Below are 21,062 nucleotides of genomic sequence, written 5' to 3' on the forward strand. Positions count from 1 at the left end.
GAAGCTGAGAAAGGAGTTGAAGCACCCCTGCGTTCTTTAGTGCAGGCAGGTTGACAAGCAGCAAAATTTTGATAATGTGACCACAGGGGCATTCATTCAGCACTTCATTCAGACTTCGAACAGTCACTGAAAGAATGGTTGTTAAGTATGCCTTATCTGCATCTCCACAGAAATTATCTTTGAAAACATTTCCTTGCCGAGGTTCAGTAAATGTTGCTTCTGTTTCAGTTGGATGAAAAACAGCTCCCTTTCTGTGTATAACTTCTGTTTTTTAGATGATTGAAAGAGCCTTTGTTCAGACACTTGATGCTTCTGAACTTCAAAAGTTATAACAAGGATTTCTATATTTTTTTGCTGATGATAGTATTTTATCTTGGGAAATTCCCACAAAGCTCCCAAAGGTGCTTTTTCAAGAGGCAACTGGAAAAGCACCTTTGGGACAACCATGACTGAATTACTGAGAATCTCCATAGACATCCACAAAGCTCCCAAAATATTTCAAAAGGCTGCAAAAAGATATCTGTTAGAAGGGTCTTTCAGAGAGAGTTTAAGCTGCCTTAAACTATTTAAATTTAGTAAATGAGATTAAATCCTTAATGGCTGTTTCTTTATGCACAATTTATAACATAGCAAATTAAAACTGATAGCTGTGTTTTTAAGTTTTAATGTGATATAAAATAAAAGTTTTTATATAATGCCGTGTATTCTTACTCTAGAAGAAACCAACGATAAACATTGACTGTATTACCCAATATAATACACTGGTGCCTATAAGTACAGAGGTTTTTGCTTCTGAAATCTCAGAAATGTTTGTGGAAAATTCTACTGACCATTTGGAATCTTAGAATAAATTGTTTGTGGCTTTGAATCACTTCCAGAAATAACAAAAGTTTGTGCAAAATATTGGATAAACTTGTTTTAAGTGTTTTCATCGGGACTTAATTCAAATCCATCAAATCCATTTTCCAAAGTCAGATTTGGCCTAAACTGCTGCTGCACTATGTTCACAAAACTTTTCTACATTAATTAGTTTTGAGAAAAGTTAAACTGCAATCTTCTCTTCCCCACCCCCACCCCCAATTCTCCCTCCAGCTATAGATGCGGGAAGAAAGATCAGTTAAGTAGGTTTAAAACTGAGGTAACACTTAGATCACATCTCAGCTTCAGCCATTTTAAGATTTGTGGATTTCAGCTCCCAGAATTTTCAAGTCAGTTTGCTAGTTGCTTGCTGGTGAGAATCTGGGACTTGAAATCCATACATCTTCAAGGTACCAGATTGCTATAGCAATATTTCTCAATCTCAGCAACTTTAAGCTGTGGACTTCAACTCCCAGAATTCCCCACCCAGACATGCTGGGGAATTCTGGGAATTCCACACATCTTAAAATTGCTGAGGTTCAGAAACACTGACATATAGGACTTCAGTACAGCCCTTAAAATCATTCTGGACAGTACTCAGGACATTAAGAATATAAACAGTAATTTTCAAGCGATGTCTAGTGGCCGTTAAAAAACGTTTCAACTGTTTTTCCAGCAGTTTCCTTTCAACACAATTTTTATTTCCAGTGGCTGCAAATCAGAGGTGGGTTTCAGCAGGTTCTGACCAGCTCCGGAGAACTGGTAGCGGAAATTTTGAGTAGTTCAGAGAACCGGTAGTAAAAATTCTGACTGTCCCCACCCCCATCTATTCTCTGCCCACCAGGTCCCAGCTGATTGGAGGAAATGGGGATTTTGCAGTAACCTTCCCCTGGATTGGGGAGGGAATGGTGATTTTACAGTATCTTTCCCCTGGAGTGGGGTAGAAATGGAGATTTTACAGTATCCTTCCCCTGCCACGCTCACCAAGCCACTCCCACCAAGCCATGCCACTCCCACCAAGCCACACCCACAGAACCGGTAGTAAAAAAATTTTGAAACCCACCACTGCTGCAAATGCCAGATCAAGAACTTAGTTCATTATTAATTTTGTCAGTGCAACTGAAAAAAAGGAATGCCCTTTATAGAAATAGCAAATTCCTTTCCATTCTTAGCCAAAGGTTTTAATTATTCTGAAAGCAAGTGGCCATGCAGTGGATATACATTTGTCATGTATAATCAAATGGCTCTGAAATTCTAGAAAATCCCTCATTCAAATCCTATACACAGGCCAGGAAGCCACAGGCCAGACAAAACAGGTTGGCAAAGGAAGAGCCTGTAGTACAGTGGACTAAAGCACTGTTATTAACATCTGCTGCTTGCAATTACTGCAAGTTCAAATCTCATCAGGCTCAAGGTTGACTCAGCCTTCCATCCTTTCTAAGGTAGGTGAAATGAGGACCCAGATTGGGGGGGCAATAAGCTGACTTTGTATAAATATACAAAAGTATGAAGGTTATTGCTTAACGCATTGTAAGCCGCCCTGAGTCTCCGGAGAAGGGCGGCATATAAATTAAAGCAAAAAAAAAATGGCACCAGGTTGTATGCTCTCCCCTTACTTATTCAACCTGTATGAATATATATTAAGGGAGGCTGGATTGGAAGAAGATCAGCATGGTTTCAGAACAGGAGGAATAACAACAGTGGCCTGCAGTATACTGATGACACGTGGTGGCTGAAAATGCAAAAGTTCTATGAGCTCTAGTAACAGAGGTCAAGGAGCAAGCATAGGGAAAAATGGGACTTTGATTAAATATAAAGAAGACCAACTGATGACAACATAAATAAAAAACAGACTTCAAATTAACAGAGAAGATATTGAAGTGCTTCTACCTTTTAGGATCAACTGTCAACGGTAGAAGAACCACTAGTTAAAAAATACTTGAGAGAGGAGAATTGCCATGAAGGCCTTTGAAAAGATACTCAGATCAATAGTGCCCACTCAGATCAATCAACGCCCACTGACCCGGACGTTGTCAGGAAGCTTCTGCATATGCGCAGAAGCGCGCACGTGTGGTCCCGTTGCAAACCGGTAGTAAAGGTAAGTAGAACCCACCCCTGATTCAGATGCCCTGATGTATCTATACCTAGAAAGACCGAGATGTGAAGTCAATGGTTTTTCCTGTGATGACCTATTGAAGTGAAAGTTTGACTTTGAAGGAGCAGGATAGAAAAAGTATTACACTTTTCAACTTTGGCATTAGAGAAGACTCCTAAGAATATCATGGACAGCCTAAAAAACAAACTATTATTAAACAAAACAGCTCAGAATTCTCACTTGAGGCACAAATGAGTAAGATCAGATTATCAATCTTTGCTCATATTGTGTGGTGACATCTCCCTGAGGAGCAGTTGCTGAGCAAGATAAAAGGAAAGAAAAGAAGAGGATGGCCTGCAGAACAGCTCAATTACAATGATGATGGTTATATCATTGGAAGACCTGAAAGACAGGTTGAGGACAGATCAGTCTGGAGAAAATGGATCCATGTGGTTGCTAAGAGTGGACACTGACTTGATGGCTCATAATCAGTCATAACAGCTGAGAAAAATAAAGCTGTTACTAGAGTGTTCAGAATTCTGGGTGGAAGGGAAAGGAAATGTGCCTGAAAGTTTTTTGTTTTGTTTAGTGTTTCCTAGAAGCACTGGAATAAGAATGAAATATTGTACTTTATGAACTCTTCTCAGATACAAATACCAGAATGTACAAAGCAGTATTTCAAAAGTGCCTAGAATATAGGGAATACTATGTTCCATTTATTTAGCAAATTTCCTTCTTACAATTGTTCTCGATTACCATATTTTTCAGAGTATAAGACGCACTGGAGTACAAGAGGCAACTACCTTTTTTGGTGAGGAAAAGAAAAAAAAGAAATCTCCCTCTGCCTCTGAGCAATTTTGCCTCGTTCAGCAAACAGCCTGATTTACTTTCATTTTTGTTTTCAGCATAGCTTGATTAGCACAAGGGAAAAAAAAATCTGCTCCAGCAATTTACCTCTTTGCAGCAAGCAGCAGAGCCCTGCGCAAAACAGCTGAGAGCAAATCAGCTGAGAGTCGGGAGGCTGATCCAATCAATTTGTGCTAATTAGGTTGTGCTGAAGCTGAAAGGAGCTGTTTTTTCTTGCTGTTTGCTTGCAAGGAGGTAACTGCTGCGAGACAGAGGCCAAAGGGTGGGGGCCAGTGGGTTGGCGGGGCTACATTCGGGGGTATAAGACGCACCTAAATTTTCACCTCCTTTTAGTGGGGGGGGGGAAAGGTGCGTTTTATACTCCGAAAAATATGGTATTTCTTTCAGCTACAATGCTATATATTGTATACTTAAATGTAACTGTTAAACTTTCTGAATTATTAGGAAAAGATTACTGATTAATGATTCATCCACACTACTTGAGATCTAGTTCTGGTCTTTATCTTCCATTGCTAAAAGCTATAAATTTTACCTGTGTCTCTTAGCAGTTTTAACCTACACTTTTGTAATTAATTTAGAAAAACAAATACTTGCTTACGTAGAAACTATGTTTTTAGTTTTTAGTTTTGGTGATCCAGATTCGTACTTAGCCCATATGAGAGAGAATATTTATCTACAAGTTCAGCCTACTAACAGGTTTCCTGCATCACTGGGAAAAAAATCCCCACAATGTTATTATTGATCATACTGTGAACTACATGTGAAAAACAGCAGTTACAGCATAAATTTCTCAAGTTGCTAATATAGAACCAGTGTTGCCCACAAAATGATATTTTTAGAGTAGAAGACCTGAAAATACGTTTCTGCTCAGCCATGAAATAGCTGGGTAGTCTAGGGAAAAATCACACTTCAGGAAAAAATAAAATAAGTGTAACATGAGTATAGGAAGACTATAAATATTAGAAATATATATAATACAGATATTACAAATAATATCACAATTAAGCATGATACTTAAATACATCATATATGAGATTTAAAATGGTTAAATCTCATATATGATGTATGATGTCAAATTAAAATTTATTGCATCCATATAATGGATGCAATAAATATATTAAACATTGTGCTATTAAAAGCAAGAAGAAAAGATCTTGGGCAGTTCCCTAGTATTTTTCCTTGCCTGTAGTGCCCTATATTCTCTAATGAATAAGGAGAAAAAATGTTCCCAAAGGTCAAGCACATATTTGTATGAAGGGCTGGGAGAAAAATAGCACTAAACATGGGGAGTAGGGTTTTTATCTGTAATTGACGACTAACATCTACAGGTAGTCCTTGACTTATGATCATAGTTCGGCCCAGAATTTTTGTTCCTAAGTGAGACATTTATTAAGTGAGTTTTGCCCCATTCTACAACCTTTCTTGCCACAGTTATTAAGTGAATCACTGCAGTTGTTAAGTTAGTAACATGTTTGTTAAGGGAATCTGGCTTCCCCATTGACTTTGCTTGTCAGAAGGTCCCAAAAGGTGATCACATGACCCTAGGACTCTGCAATCAACATATTCAATTGCCAAGCATCTAAATTTTGATTATGTGACCATGGGGATGCCACAATGGTCATAAGTGTGAAAAAGTGTCTTAGGTGATCTCAAACGGTCACTAAATGAACAGTTGTAGGTCGAGGACTACCTATATATTAAATATATGTTTCAGAAACTTGGGCTTTCAGGTAACTTGGGCTTGCAGTTAGCCCTTAGCTGGCACAGGTAGACTGATCATAGTGTCATGACAGAATTAAGACAACAAAAATACTACTTGTAGTAGAAAACCAATTCTTTTGTCCTCAAAATAGTAAACATCTGGGTCAAGGACCACAACTAGACTCCTAAATTCTGCCAAACTATTCTACCCTAGTAACATTGTACTGTTGCTGGAAAGGGCAGGATTTCATCATGTAGGGTTTTTTTTTGGGGGGGGGGGACGGTTAAGATTGTAATTACAGTGTCCTCCTTCACTGCAATATCTTTAACATTAATGGAAATTATGTTTTAAAAATAATTGGTGCAGACTCGGAATTGTCTGAACGAGACAATGGGAGGTAATTACAGCATAAGTCTGTAGATTGCTCATTCTTTCTTAGACTAGTGAAGATAGCCATATGTTCATTTATATTCTAATTAAACCAGTATGGAACCATCTTACCAGAAATTTTTCAGGTGTTCCTGTCTCATCACAGGGATTAAGGGCATTCCAGTGCAAAAAAGAGCTTGGTTTTCTTCCTGCAGTTAAGTTAAGAACTCACCAATTCAATTAATCCTTAATTTTCATAACACATTTAGCAATAAGCAATTAAGAAAAGCATAGATAAAGCTGTATGTGATACCTCTGTAAGGTTGCAAATCTCTTATTTGTGTCATTGAGAGGAAAGACGGGTGCTAGATGTCTCAAGCAGAATCAGATGTTTGGGCTACGTATAAAATACTGTATAATATAGTTAATGTATACAAATCACATAATAATGTTAAAAAATTATGAACTTCTGGAGCTGCATGCAGCCTGTGGGCAGTGGGTTGGACACACCCCACTCTATACAAACCTAATACCTTATCTTCAAGGTATTTTAAGTAATAGAACCCAAACATATGTGTTTTGTCCAAATTTGGCACATTTCTATTTTCACCTATCCCAGGAGTCGGCAACCTTAAACACTCAAAGAGCCATTTGGATCAGTTTCCCACAGAAAAGAAAACACCAGGAACCACAAAACCTTTCTGACATCTAAAATGAAGATAACACTGCATATATCATTTTTTACCTTTATGCTATGTATAAAAAAACTATAGCATGTTGCATTTATGAAATCAATGAATTGCTACAGAGAAAATTAATTTTTATTTCTGTGTACAAAAAAAAAACATTTTGAACTCCGAAAAAAAAATGGGTTGAAAAGCTCAATAAATCACGTGCCAGCGGGTGTCATACATTGGTGGTTGTGACACATTTTGAGTGACGGAGCCACAGCAGAGGGATGAAAGAGTCACATGTGGGTCCAGAGCCGTGGGTTGCCGACCCCTGACGTATCCTATCCTTACCATACAGTTTGTTTTCATCTCTGTTGCCTTTCCATAATTTCTTTCTCCAACAGTAGACTTTCACCCAACATAGCATGCCTTCTGAGGCTCTTTTCTAGGGCTCAAAAGGGCATAGAATTTCATTTCTACCAATAATGTTTCAAGCACATTGTATTAGGTTGTAATCCTTTATTTAAACCTCATTTCAATCAAATAGATGGGAAAAAATAGGTTTTATAACACTGTATTCAATTGTCCTAGAAAGATGCTGATCACTGAACTGGAAACATGAAAATGTCCATCTTCAGAATAAATTTCAGTGTTGATGGATTGTTAAGCAGAATTTGTGCTAAAATACTATTCCAGAGATCTCTCTGGAAATCCAAGAGAGAGGATTTTTAAAATATATGTTGACAGCATTCCTGAAACATCCGCCTCTGCAATAAATCAGTTGCTATAGTGAATGCGGTGGCTCAGTGGCTAAGACGCTGAGCTTGTTGATCAGAAGGTTGGCAGTTCAGTGGTTCAAATCCCCAATGCCATGTAACAGAGTGAATTCCTGTTACTTGTATCAGCTTGTGCCAACCTAGCAGTTGGAAAGCACATAAAAATGCAAGTAGAACAATAGGGACCACTTTGGTGGGAAGGTAACAACGGTAAGACCAAGCGTCTTCGGTGTTTAGTTATGCCGGCCACATGACCATAGAGATGTCTTCGGACAGTGCTGGCTCTTCGGCTTGGAAACGGAGATGAGCACCGACCCTAGAGCCAGAAACGACTAGCACGCATGTGCAGGGGAACCTTTACCTTTACGGTGAATATATGGTAAACTTCTAAAAATTGTTGGTCAGTGCTGACATGAAGACTATGAAAAGTTCTAGCAGGCTCGGTTAATCAATAGAATTAAAGGTCTAAAATATTGGCCAAACTGAAAAATCAGACATTATGAGAAAAACATATTACATACTTTCTATGTAGACTTGCATAACGACACAAACACAAATACATTGCCCAATTTTTTTCTGTCTGTGATTTCATAAAGGAAATAAGAATCATGCAAATTGACTGCCAATTGGAATACAGATTGCGGTTTCTATGGAATAGGAGTGTTTTCTGGAAGTATTTATATAGTATTGAAAATCCCTGGAAATATAATTCATAATGGTAAAATGACAGTCAAGCTTTTGGGTTAAACAGATTACATGCATTAGACTACATGAAGAATTTGCAAGTAGGTCTTTCTGGAACCTGAGAGAATTCCACACAATGAGCAAATTACCACAAAAATTCTTAATCTGGAATTTATGCATTGCTTACCTAAAGTTCAGTCTGTAATAATAATGTTCACTACTGTGAGTGGAAACGTAACGGAGACATTTTAATAGAACATAATGTGATTTCCATAAAATCATTTCAGCAACAAACTGTTAGCCAAGAATAGTTGGATCTTCCTACAGCTGCCTACATATCCTCAGCCTTTAATTCCTCAGCCTTATGATGTATAGAAACTTATACTGGTGCTCCTTAAAAACAGTGAAATGTATCATTCCAAATTTCTTTTCTGGTTTAGGAAACTCATCTAATTATCGAACTAGCTGCTGTAACTATATTAAATCACTAGGAAATCTGGTTTCCCAAGGCTCTGACTCCAATCAGAGCAAATATTTTCCAGACTTTCATATACTAATATGACAGCTGTACTTCTTTGATAGCCATTGAGGCCTTGGGAGTTACAATAATGTTCATAAAATGTAAGAGATTTGAAACAAAATTAAATTTTAACTACCTTTTCCTTTGAACTGCTAGTCATGATCATGATTGCTAGTCATGTTCACTTGTTGCTAGTCATATTGAAATTGTGTGTCCAATCACACTTGGCCAATAAAAAATTCCTATTCTACTCTACTCTACTCTACTCTACTCTACTCTACTCTACTCTACTCTACTCTACTCTACTCTACTCTACTCTACCCTACCCTACCCTACCCTACCCTACCCTACCCTACTCTACTCTAAATTGAAAGACTTCAGCTACATCTTGTTCTGACATTCATGTAATTATATTTATCTTTACAATATACTGGAAATACTTGTTTTATAATTAAATCCTGGCTAAAACATTTCTCATATATTGTATAGCTGACCTTAAGACACGAATTTGCTCTAGGAAGGAGAAGGCGATGGGGTAGGAACCGTTCTATAACCCCTGGTTACACTTAAAACTTCAAAACAAGTTTTTATATATACAGCAGTCCTTTGTGACTGTGTTCTATACAACACAATACTGGAAAAAAAGCCTGCATCTATGTAACTGACAGTATCTTACAGCTTATATATTTCATCCTCTTGAAATCAGAAATTCGCTACCATCAAAGAATATTTACAGCAACTGTAATTATTTCACATAAAATTTTTGTCTAATGGAGCTCAGAACTTCCATCATAAGTCATAAAGATCGTAAGTCAAAGCATCCAGATGACTGAACCTGATTTTACAACATTTTTTGTGTCAATGAAGCAAATGCCACAGATCAATATATTTCCATGGGGATGTTTTGCTGGGCCATTTACCAGAAAATGGTAAAAAAACATTGTAAATTGTGTCACATAACCAAGAAACATTGCAAATGGTCATAAAGGTGAGCTAGTTGCCAAATGACCAAAATGCAGTTTCTGTGTATGTGTGTGTGTACACGGATGCATACGTGCATGCACTCACCAGAACTCTGGAAATGGATTGTAACTACTGTATTTGGAATATTTTTATTTTTTTTTAATAATTTGATTTATATGCCGCCCTTCTCCGAAGACTCAGGGCGGCTTACAATGTGCTCAGCAATAATTTTTCAGTAATTTTTCCTCTTTCCCTAATACAGTGTTTCTCAACCTTGCAACTTTTAAACTCCCAGAATTCTCCAGCTGGCATGCTCACTGGAGAATTCTGGATGTTGAAGTCTACATAGCTCAAACACGGCTCTAATGTGAAGGAACTTTTTAAATTCAATCATTTTTCCTGATTGTACAAAGGAATTGTAGTTGTTTATAGGCCTTTTTGCTAAAAACAGCAGTTTTTCACTCTACCAATCTAGTATCGACATTGAAATACTGCTGTTGGCTTCATTGCAGTCCCCAGTGGACTTTTACCCTTTCACAAGACACCCACACAATCTGGCATGATGTGCTGTCATTGGCAGACCCTCTTCCAACAGGATCCACGGAGGAATTGTCCTGGCTGAAGAAGTCTGGCTTCAATTGAATTGGTTTGCATCACATCTGCTTACCATATGGTTCCTTTTAGCTATTTTCTTGCATTCATAACCAACGATCAAATTCTTCTGAAATTTAGAAATTGAAATTTGAAGAAATAACTTAATGTCTTAATTTGTGTCTTGATGCAAGGATAGCCTGATCTTGATTTCATTGTTTAAAGAGTAAGCTTATAAATCTTCCATAGGAATTGGACTTCGCATGCAACAAAATAATTCTTTCTATGGCCTGAGCTGCTCTCCTGACCTTTGGCTATACATGGTTATACATGGAACAAATTTTAGAAAGTAGGATGCTACCAGAAGCATCCAGTTGTCCAGTCAACTAATATTTTGGGAGAGGGTGAGGATTGTGTAGATGAATGACTATGGAGATTCTCAGTCAAACAGGCCATAATTGTTCCAAAGGTGCTTTTTCGAGAGGCAACTGGACTCTGAAGAGCTGAAGAAGCTTTTTGGATGAGAAGTGAAAGTCTTCAAAGAAAAACAAGAAAGTCCAGTTGCCTCTTGAAAAAGCACCTTTAGGACAATTGTGTAGATCGGATCTTGGACCAGGGGAGATATGGCTAGGGTCAAGAGAGTTTGTTAGGAGGAGAGTCAGTCAGCCAGGAATATCATGATGACAACATGTAAAGGGAAATGTGGTGGGACTTGAGAGGGTGGGCCATTCTTAGATAATGCAGTTCCAATGTCTTGTACTGGTGTCATGTTGCAGCTCTTGGTACTTGTTCCAAATGCCTTGGACTTAGGAGGACCAACTGCTACTCAATGGTACATCTATCTCTAATAAGGCTTTCCTTATCTAATGATGGATGAGATGGGTGTGAAGCAGTGGTGAAATCCAATTTTTTTTACTACCGGTTCTGTGGGCGGGGCTTGGTGGGCATGGCAGGGGAAGGATACTGCAAAATCTCCATTCCCACCCCACTCGGGGGCCAGCCAGAGGTGGTATTTGCCGTTTCTCCAAACTACTCGAAATTTCCACTACTGGTTCTCTGAACTGCTCAAAATTTCTGCTACTGGTTCTCCAGAACCTGTCAGAACTGCTGGATTTCACCCCTGGTGTGAAGCATCTGTTGGGAATTGTTTCTGCTGTACCAATCTGTCTGCTATGCAGCAGCCTCCCTTACTGTGCTGTTCAATGCTATAGTTGAGTTAATGGTGGAAGTTCCCCTGGTTTAGAGTGTTGAAGGACTTTAATCTGCCTTCCTTAGGAACAGAGTCATAGGCAGCTCAGGAGTTCATGGCCATTATTACAGCTAATAACCTGACCCAACGTATTAAGGGATCAACTCACAGTGGGGATTATTCATTGGATCTGTTTTTGTGGACTCTGGACTTGGGGGATATTACTATAAGTCTTTTATCATGGAGAGATCACTCTATGTTATCCATGATTCCTCCTTGCTGCAGGGAGGAAGGACCTGCTTGTTCAATCTTCCTCTGGTGCCTGACGGATCCTGTTGGATTTTAGAGGGAACTTTTGATTGTTTCCGAGACTCTGTTCTGTGATCACTGCTTGGAATGAGAGGGCAATAGTGGCCTTGGACTGGCTCACACATGTGTAACATATTTTGTATGTGGACTCTGATGGGCCTTCTGATTTATAGAGGATCTCTGGAGGGTAAAGTGACAGAGGAGATACTGGAAGAAGAAGAAGACTAAGCACTTCTCAAACTGTTATGTCTTTCCAGGTTTTTGCAGCTGCTTTGTAACTGGCTCTGCTTTCTTATTAGTGAAACGAAGTGGTTGAGGATGCACATATGTAAAGCATCTGTGCAAATCAGGGGAAAAGTTGCAGTTATTTTAGTAATTTGAAGAGAGGAGCTATATATGCACTTAGTCTTGTGCATTGCAAAGCATCTCTTTCAAAAGTCTTGCATAACCCTATAATTTGCCCTTTGGCAAATAACTGAAATAATCAGTTCATTAAACTGATAGGCAGCTCATTCTCATTATTTGGGCTTATTTCTTGGTTTTGGTTTAAAGGAAAATTATTACTGCTGTAGCCGACATTGCTTATTACTAGTTGTCGCAGTCACTAATATCTTATTCATTTTATTCTATATTTTAAAACTTGAGAGATAAAATTGGTGCTTGAGAATAGCATCTAAGTTAATAAATGAAATTTTTGTCCCTCTTCTCTTCACATATTTTTAAGATAACAACTTGCTAGCCCTTTCGTACATGTTTTAATATAATTTTGATTGAAGTTTTTAACAAGATAAAAACTAATGCAAACTAATATAAAGTAAAGAAGAAGAAAACAAAAACAAATTAAAAAAGAAAAAAGTGCAAAAATTAAAGAAAAATAGAAAAGAAAGATGAAAGATATAAAAAAGAGGCTTGAAGAAAAATAGAAAGAAGAATAGAAAAAAAAAGATGAAAGATATAAAAAAGAGCCTTCCCCAATATTTTTCACTGCAGTTATAAATATATATACAGGTTTATTGTAACCTCTTTCTCTAAAGTTTCAACATATTACTTTTCTTTCTACCGTCTATCCTGTCTAATCGACAAAATCACAAATTTTTTTTGTTTTCTCCTTTTTAAATAAAAAGCACATAAGAGGCTTCAAGTCGCCAATAAATGTAGATGTCTTTTCTCTATTCGAAAACTGACTCTAATCTAGTCAGTTTATCCATTTCAGCAAAATCGTATCAGCTTCACCAACCATCCCTTCAGTGTAGGTAATGTTGAATCTTTCCATCTCTGGGCATATAGTAATCTTGCTTTAGTATTCACTTCGCTTGCTCCTTTTATCCATGTAATGAACCAGAAAGTTTATAGCTTTCCTTCACAGTAGTGAACAGAACTTGAAGACTATTAGATTGAGGAAATTTTGGTTGAGTTTCCAACTTTTATTTGCTTTTTTGAGAAAAAACAGCAAAATATAGTTATACGATGATAAAACAAAATGATGAAAAACAGGCAAAATATTAAATAATATTTTGCTCAGATAATGACAGATTTAGCTTTTTTGTTAAATCGCTTAAAGAGAAATATGCCACAATTTGTTTTTAAATCTATAGATTAAGGTAGTTGTTGCAATCCATATAACTCAAAGCCACAATTAAATACTATCTCAAAAACACAACTCTGAACTACACTATTATAAGAAGTTTAAATGTTTGGTATTGCTCCACATCATCCTTAGCATGCTTCAGAATGCTAAAGAATATGAAATTGCTGGTGACAAAAGAGAAAGGCAGAATGGGTAACTTAGTCACAAGATATTTTTACACAGTATTTTTCTCAAAACATTTTCCAATTCAGAATGTTAATGTGGCTGCATACTAAATAAAAAGTATTTGAGGGGGGAAAAAGATATAAGTTAGTTTGTAAAAATAGTCAATATCCTAATTGACAGAATGGACCAATACTGTACTCTAATGCGTCTTATATTGACATGTATAGTGCTGGTGTGGTATAGTGCTTAAGGTGTTGGACAAACACTGGTGAGATCCATTTTCATATGCTTCCTTGGCCGTGGAAACTCAACAGGTAGAAACAGTTCACTGTCTCTTAGCTCATCCTACCTCACAGAGTTCTTTGTATAAAGTTAAAATGAAGGGAGGTACAATGTAAGTTGCCTTGTGCTCCGGGGGTAAGAACAATGTAAGTCTGACATTGATAACAAATACTTTTAACCTGAGCTGCTCACCAATAATAGTAGGGTGTTTTGTTTTGGTTTTTTGCTATTGTTTTATTTTTTAATTTATTCCATTCTAACACTGAAAATTCTATTTCCCCAAATCTTAAAAAAATCTCCTCAGTGCTCACATTTTGACAATAGCGTTACAACATTATAAGTTGTAAGGTTACAACTTACAACCACAATTGCAGCCATAATTTCAATTGATAAGCAAGGCAGTTAAGTGTGTCGAGCCTGATTTTATTTGCCATGGTTGTTAAAAGAATCATTGCAATTGTTAAGCAAATCACTTGATTGTTAAGTGAGTCTGACTTCTCTCATTGTCTTTGCTTGGGATAAGCCAGCTAGGAAAGTCGCAAATGGTGGATCCCATGATCCCAGAACACTGCAACTACTGTAATTGCAGGCCAGTGGCCAAGCAACCAAATTTTGATCATGCGACTGTGGGAATGCTGCCATCATATGCCTTGCCAGGTGCAGGCTTAACGTCCTTGACTCCCAGAGAAAAGAATGCTGTTACGGCTATCTATCTCTTCCCACTCCAAGCAACCCCCCTCCCAGGTTCCCAAAGCAGGCCTATGCACTAAATGTGGCAGCCCTGAAGATCCAAAGAGAAAGAGGGCTGACAGGTATAAATGTAAAGACTAGTCATAAGTCACTTTTTTCAGTGCTGTTGTAAGTACGAATGGTGTCTAAATGAATGGTTGTAAGTCAAGGATAGGCTGTAAAAGAGAGTGGAAGGAAAGGGAGTTGGATTAGAAGACCTCCAAGGTCCCTTCCAATTCTCTTATTCTGGACTAATTCAGATATTGCGATTGACAAACATTTCCAGATTAAAATTTAATGTCAAGAAAGAATTTCATATTTTAAAAATTGTTCATTGTCATTTAGAGAACATAGCAATTTTACTGTTATACCTAATTAATCCTTATGGCTTCATTCTAGTAGTAGTTCAGTTCATCTAGGGCTGTGATGGCAAACCTATGGCACGCGTGCCACAGGTAGCATGCAGAGCCATATCTGTGGGCACGCGAGCATTGCCCTAGCTCAGCTCCAGCTCAGCACTGGCCAGCTGATTTTTGGGTCTTCCAGGCCCACCAGAAGTCGGGAAATGGGCCATTTCCAGCCTCCAGAGGACCTCGGGAGGAGGGGAGGCTGTTTTCACCCTCCCCAGGCTCCTATAAAGCCTCTGGAGCCTGGGGGGGGTAAAAAACAGATCTACCTGGCCCACCATGTCATCTCGTGCCAAAAGCAGAGGGAGCGCGGAGGGGTCGCACACACATGAACGGCAGGGTAGGGTGCATTGAATTATGAGTGTGGGCACGCGTGAGACACCGCCCCTCCCCCGCACTCCCCCTGCTTTTGGCACGTGATGGCAAAAAGGTTAGCCATCACTGATCTAGGGCAAATTGCCTTCCATTTTAAACATTTCTGTTCCATCATTTGCCATAGATGGATTACATTCAAGGATGTAGCAATAGTTCTTAACATTTTTAATGCCAATAGTTTTTGTTACTTGCTACATGAGGTTTTTTTTTTTCAGTATAAAATATTTGAAAAAGGGAGATAAAAAAGGAAGTAGCAAAGTGTCAAAGAATAATGAGGTAAGTTTTCTTAAAGTAGAAACTTTGTTCCACTGTTAACAGATGAAAGGGATGATAAGGAGGCTTGGAGAGCATTGGACCTTTACATCTTTTCTATAAATTCAGGTTACTTTAACCTTTTATATAAAAGGCTATTACAATTTGGATAGCTTGCCCATTTTGTAAATATACATTTTTTTTCTGCATGAATGGAAGAGATTTAAAAATTATTGCTTTTTTTTTAAAAAAAGGATTTTTAAAGTAATGAGGCATGGAATTTTTTTTTATCACCAAGTAATACGGGAAAATGCTCTATATTTGCAAAAAAAGTTAGCCACTCTGCAGTGAGATTATTATATGCTCAAAAGTGGAAAAACTCTGCCCACAATGGAATAATGCCAGGTGTAGATGATGGAACTTGCAGAGATGTCCAAACCATCTTCCTTGATTAAATAAAAGACAACATATGTCTTTTCAAAACCCCTTTTAGACCTTTTTGCATGAATAGAAAAATGATCTTATTTTTTATGTTTTTTATGTTTAGCAAAAAATAGCTAATAGAAAAAAGACAGCTATTTTGCAAGCTACTTTAACCTTGCAGTAAAAGTTAATTTTGTAATTGTACGTAACATTTGCTGCCAAAAAAATCAGAAGGCGCTTCTTTCTTTTTGTTCTTTTTTTTTTGCCTTTTTTGTCTTTGTCTTTTTTCTTTTTTTCCTTTATTTTCTTTATACTAGTTCTTGTTAGTTTTAATTTTCTATTCAAATATATATACGAAAGTTTATCACTGATTAGTTTTGAGCATTTGATTTACCACCCTGATATTCCCCATTTGGTTTTCTGTTGTTTCTATCAGTTGACATCTTTCTCAACTTTATTACTAATTGTTTATGAAGAAAATGAGATTATTTAATGAATGGTTGCAATATTATAAAAAATCTTAGATTTTTGAGAATATGTGTTAATTTTTGTTATCAACCAATTTTTATCAGAATTTTGAAATAACCTAAATTTACTTTGGGGCAAAATGAATTTTGATCCAGTTTGAGTGGATTTGCATGAGGGGCAGTATAGAAACCATTCAATATGTAATATATCTTATATATAAATTTCATATACAGATTTGGTGAGATGGACTGCTATAGCTGTAGAAAAATCAGAAAATTTCATAATCAGATATTTTAAAATTGAAACTGAGATTAAAAAGAAGGAAAAACTGCTAGCTAAGAAAGGCCTGTTGGAAGATTTATCATCTGATTGACAAAATGATAAGATGTCATTTTCCCATCAGCGGTCAAGGAATTCTTTTGAAATAACGTTTCTGGAAACAGCCAAAATAAAATACATTGCTGTAAATGCAATATAATGATACTCTTTTAATTCTTTAACCAAAATGAAATAAATGCCCTGTGAAATAGTATGCTTTAAGTGTACATTCGTAGGACCATTAGCCTAGTGATATTTCTGACCTTTCCAATTTCAGAACCGTATAATGGAACATTAGAATATACAGTATTTCAAATGCATTGATTTAATAATATTCCAGACATTACTGTGGAAGAATTTTCACTTCTCTACTGCATTCAAACCACTTACTTTAAAGTTTTTTTATTTCTTTATTTCGTTCTCTCCCCCCCCCCTTTTTTTAGGATATTAATGTATGTATTCTTGAGAATTATCCTGAATGTTCCAATCCCAGGTTATTTTATATTATTCCGTATTTCTGTGGACAGCATCCAAAATGCAGGTAATTTATAAACTTACATTTTCTTCTAGCTTTTGTCTTCTTAGTGTCTTTCTTATTGTTCAGGGAATCTACGATGAGTTAGAGTTAAAAAAATTCAGCACCAAAATTTCAACCAAAATAAAAATCATGAAGGATACTGAATTTCAGATTGTCACCTGACTGTATACAGTACAGTACAGGTAGTCCTAGACTTACAACCAAATTTCTATTGCTAAGTGAAACATTTGTTAAGTGAGTTTGCCTCACTTTACGACCTTTCTTGCCACAGTTAAATGAATCACTGTAGTTGTTAAATTAGTGAAATTGTTTTTAAGTGAATCTGGTTTCCCCATAGACTTTGCTTGTCAGAGAGTCACAAAAGGGGATCAGTTGACCCCAGGACACTACAACAGTCATAAATATGAGTCAGTTGCCAAGTGTCTGAATTTTGATCATGTGACCATGGGGGTACTGCAATGGTTGTGTGAAAACTGGTCATTTTTTTCAGTGCCGTTGTAACCTTGAACGGTCACTAAACAAACTGTTGTAAATCGAGGACTACCTGTACTGTATTTTTTTTTTAGAAAAAACACAAATAACTTATAGAAATAAGTTTGACTTCTTTCCTTGCTCAAAAGCCTCTTAAGATTGACTGTCTTCAACTTTTCATGGCAGCCTGTTCTTAGATGAAACAAAATACTCATTACTTATTTTACTTAGCAAAATAGCTGAATTGGCTTTATTACTTTGAAAGACTGAATGTAATGATGTTATACTGGCCTTGTAGGCACCCTTCTCCAATATACAGTCCCAATGTTTTAGACTACAACTGTCACCAATGTGGCTAATTTAAATAATAGTCCAATGATCAGAGCTAAACTGTAGTACAAATCTTTTGGAGTACATATGTTATGGAAAGTTGCCTATAGTGTATGTATATCAGCATCTCAAAATCTTAATTACAAGGTACTTTAAAATATTCTAAATATGATTCTAAAGCCTTTATAGTTATAATAAAAAAATACTGTTGTTCCATATGTGGTGATTTATATTCTAGCAGATTGGGTCGTGTTCAGCGTGAAGAATACTGTTAACTTTTGTTTTTTAAGGGAACCGGGTGAATGGGCCCTCGAAAGAGCAAAAATGAATGTGAATGAAAATTTCCTCCTTGTGGGCATTCTGGAAGAATTAGAGGATGTGCTGCTTTTATTAGAAAGATTTTTACCTCATTATTTCAAGGATGTACTCAGCATCTACAAAAACCCAGGTAACTCTCTTGATAGTACGTCACTAATTGTTTTTTATGGCTCAGAATAAAAGTTGCTGCTCTACTTGATCTCTCTATTTATTAATTTAATTTAGGAAATCTACTTTTTTGGCACATAGACCAGTCATTTTATGAAAGGTATACAATTATTGTTATCAGATTGTAATTGTTTACTGTATGCTAGTTAGATTAGTAAAAAAATATTTGTTAGGTTTTCTACGTTTCCCAGGAGTTCAAGACAATGTAGGTCTTCTCTAGTCTTCCCCACATCGATAACTCTAAGTTTGGGCTGAGAGATAGTGAGTGCCCAAGGATACCCAGTGAGCTTCCATAGCTAAGAACAGACATGAATCTGACTCTCCTTTGTTCTAAATCTAAACAAATACTTTAACTAGTATATTTTTTTGGCACTCTGATATTCTTAATAGGCTATAGTCGGACATCAACAACTTAGCCTCTTGTTTTTATCCAAATAACTTTGAGGTTGACTAGTAGAATAAGGATGTGGCTGAAGTCGTGGTCATTTGTAAAATGTGTGCTCTTTTAGTTGTTAGTCATTCAAACTGTTGTTATAAGAAAAATGGGTACAGAAGAAGGAGCCTAGGTAAGTTCCAAATCGATATCCAGCACAAGAGTCAGGACTGACTTTATACCATGTAACATTCTTCTGTTGCTGAAAGCAGAATAAATATAATACAATTTACTACCACCAAAATGAAGTAGATTGGGATGAGGAAAATATGGTGACTGCATAAAACACCCTCCAGGGATTTTCCGTGGCTGAAGATAAATTTGGACTTTTCCTAAATCTGTTATTTAACTACTATGCCAATCTGGCTTTATATATTCTACTGCGTAACTCAGTCCTTAATTAATTTTTTTTTTAAAGTTAGGTTCGTGTACTACTTTTCAACACTGAAAGGGGAAATTAAAGGAAAATAAACTAGGACAATAGTCTGTAATTGCATATACTGGTACATATATACAGTATACTTAACTTGACAGTACCCAACTGACCTGAACTGATTTCAGTAAGGAAAGCACTGGTTAGTTTTTAGAATAAGAGCCCACTGGAGGTTCCAGGGATGATGGTTAGATGGTGAATTTGAAAGAAAGCCTTCCAGAAATGACAAATCCCTTCCCTAATATTGCGAAGAAAACCAAATGGATGCATCACTAGAACCTAAGCTTAATTCAAGGAGTCCTTTATATGTGTATGGACTAAATATTTACCTACATATTTAAAATATAAAATGTATGCTTGAAAAATAATTTCCTCTCTGAAATGCTTTGCAATTCTTTTGGATATAACAAACTGGACAGTATTTAACTTAAATGTCTTGCAGTTAAATGTTTTCTCACATAAGGTTTGAAAATCAGATTTCATGGACAACAAAGAATTAAAGCTCTTTTTTCAAAAGCTCATTTTATATGATAGGTACTATTATGGTCTTTTCTTGTCATAATTGTTTGGTGAATCACTGCAGATGTTAAGGTGGTAATACGGTTGTTAAGTGAATCTGGCTTCCTCACTGACTTTGCTTGTTAGAAGGTCACAAAAGGTGATCACATGACCCTGGGACACTGGAACCTTGAAAAATGCATGCCAATTACCAAGCATCTGAATTTTAATCATGTGACCATGGGGATGCTGCGATAGTCATAAGTGTGAACAACGGTCATAAGTCACTTTTTCCAGTGCGCCTTTAACTTCAAATGACCACTAAACAAGTACTAACTTGTATTTATAGAATTCTATTGATCCTCTATTCACATTAGCTTGATTTGGCCAGAAGGTGGCACTACATGTCTTCTTTTCTTTTACAATTATAAAATAGACCCTTAAAGAGCAAACACTCTGCATCTGATTTGCACTTCACATTGTCAGATGTTATATTTTGTTAAGAAAAAATGAGGGAGTTGAAATTTACCTGTCCTTCCTTCTGAATAAATAAGACTCAAAAATATCTCGAATAATGATGAATTTAAGAAGGTTTATGTAGCATTTTTTAAAAACAACTTTTATTTTGTTCCCTTGATAAATATAGCTGGAATACTGCTGCTTGGAATATTTTCATATTGATTTATTTATTTATTGGTTCAATTTATATGCCGCCCTTCTCTGGAGACTCAGGGCGGCTTACAATGGGTTAAGCAATAGCCTTCATACTTTTTATATATACCTGCTTAGTAGGGCTTTCGCCCCCCCCAAGCAGTGTTCTTTTTTATACAAAGTCAGTTTATTGCCCTCACAGACCGAGTCCTCATTTTACCTACCTCGAAAGGATAGAAGGCTGAGTCAACCTTGAGCCTGGTGAGATTCGAACTTGCAGTAATTGCAGGCAGCTGGTGCTAGTTAACAGGACTTTAGTCTGCTGCGCCACCAAGGCTCTTTTAAAGAAAGAATAACATCTATTAATTATGAAAATGTTGCTGCAGCGTTGCTTTTGGCCAGTGGTGGGTTGCCCCTGGTTCACGCTGGTTCTATAGAACTGGTAGTAAAACCCGGTGGGAGGCTCCGCCCACTGACCCTGACGTCATCAAAACACTTCTGCGCATGCGCTCGCTTCACTCACACACGCGTGGCCCCGTTGCAAACCAGTAGTAAAGGTAAGGAGAACCCACCCCTGCTTTTGGCACAGCAAAAAAAGAAACTATGCATATAAATATAAAG

General features: G+C 36.9%; 1 protein-coding gene across 2 annotated transcripts in view; it reads left to right on the forward strand.

The window, feature by feature from the left end:
• Nucleotides 1-21,062, forward strand: part of UST (uronyl 2-sulfotransferase) — a 102,099-nt gene that overhangs the window by 63,054 nt on the left and 17,983 nt on the right. For both annotated transcript variants that reach the window (XM_034418991.3, XM_034418992.3), the window contains exons 6-7: nucleotides 17,045-17,142; nucleotides 18,231-18,388. In XM_034418991.3, the coding sequence (XP_034274882.1) occupies nucleotides 17,045-17,142; nucleotides 18,231-18,388 (256 nt within the window). The remainder of the gene's footprint in view (nucleotides 1-17,044; nucleotides 17,143-18,230; nucleotides 18,389-21,062) is intronic.

This window comes from Pantherophis guttatus, chromosome 1 (genome assembly GCF_059756535.1).
Source record: "Pantherophis guttatus breed Tessera chromosome 1, ASM5975653v1, whole genome shotgun sequence".
Taxonomy (NCBI): domain Eukaryota; kingdom Metazoa; phylum Chordata; class Lepidosauria; order Squamata; family Colubridae; genus Pantherophis; species Pantherophis guttatus.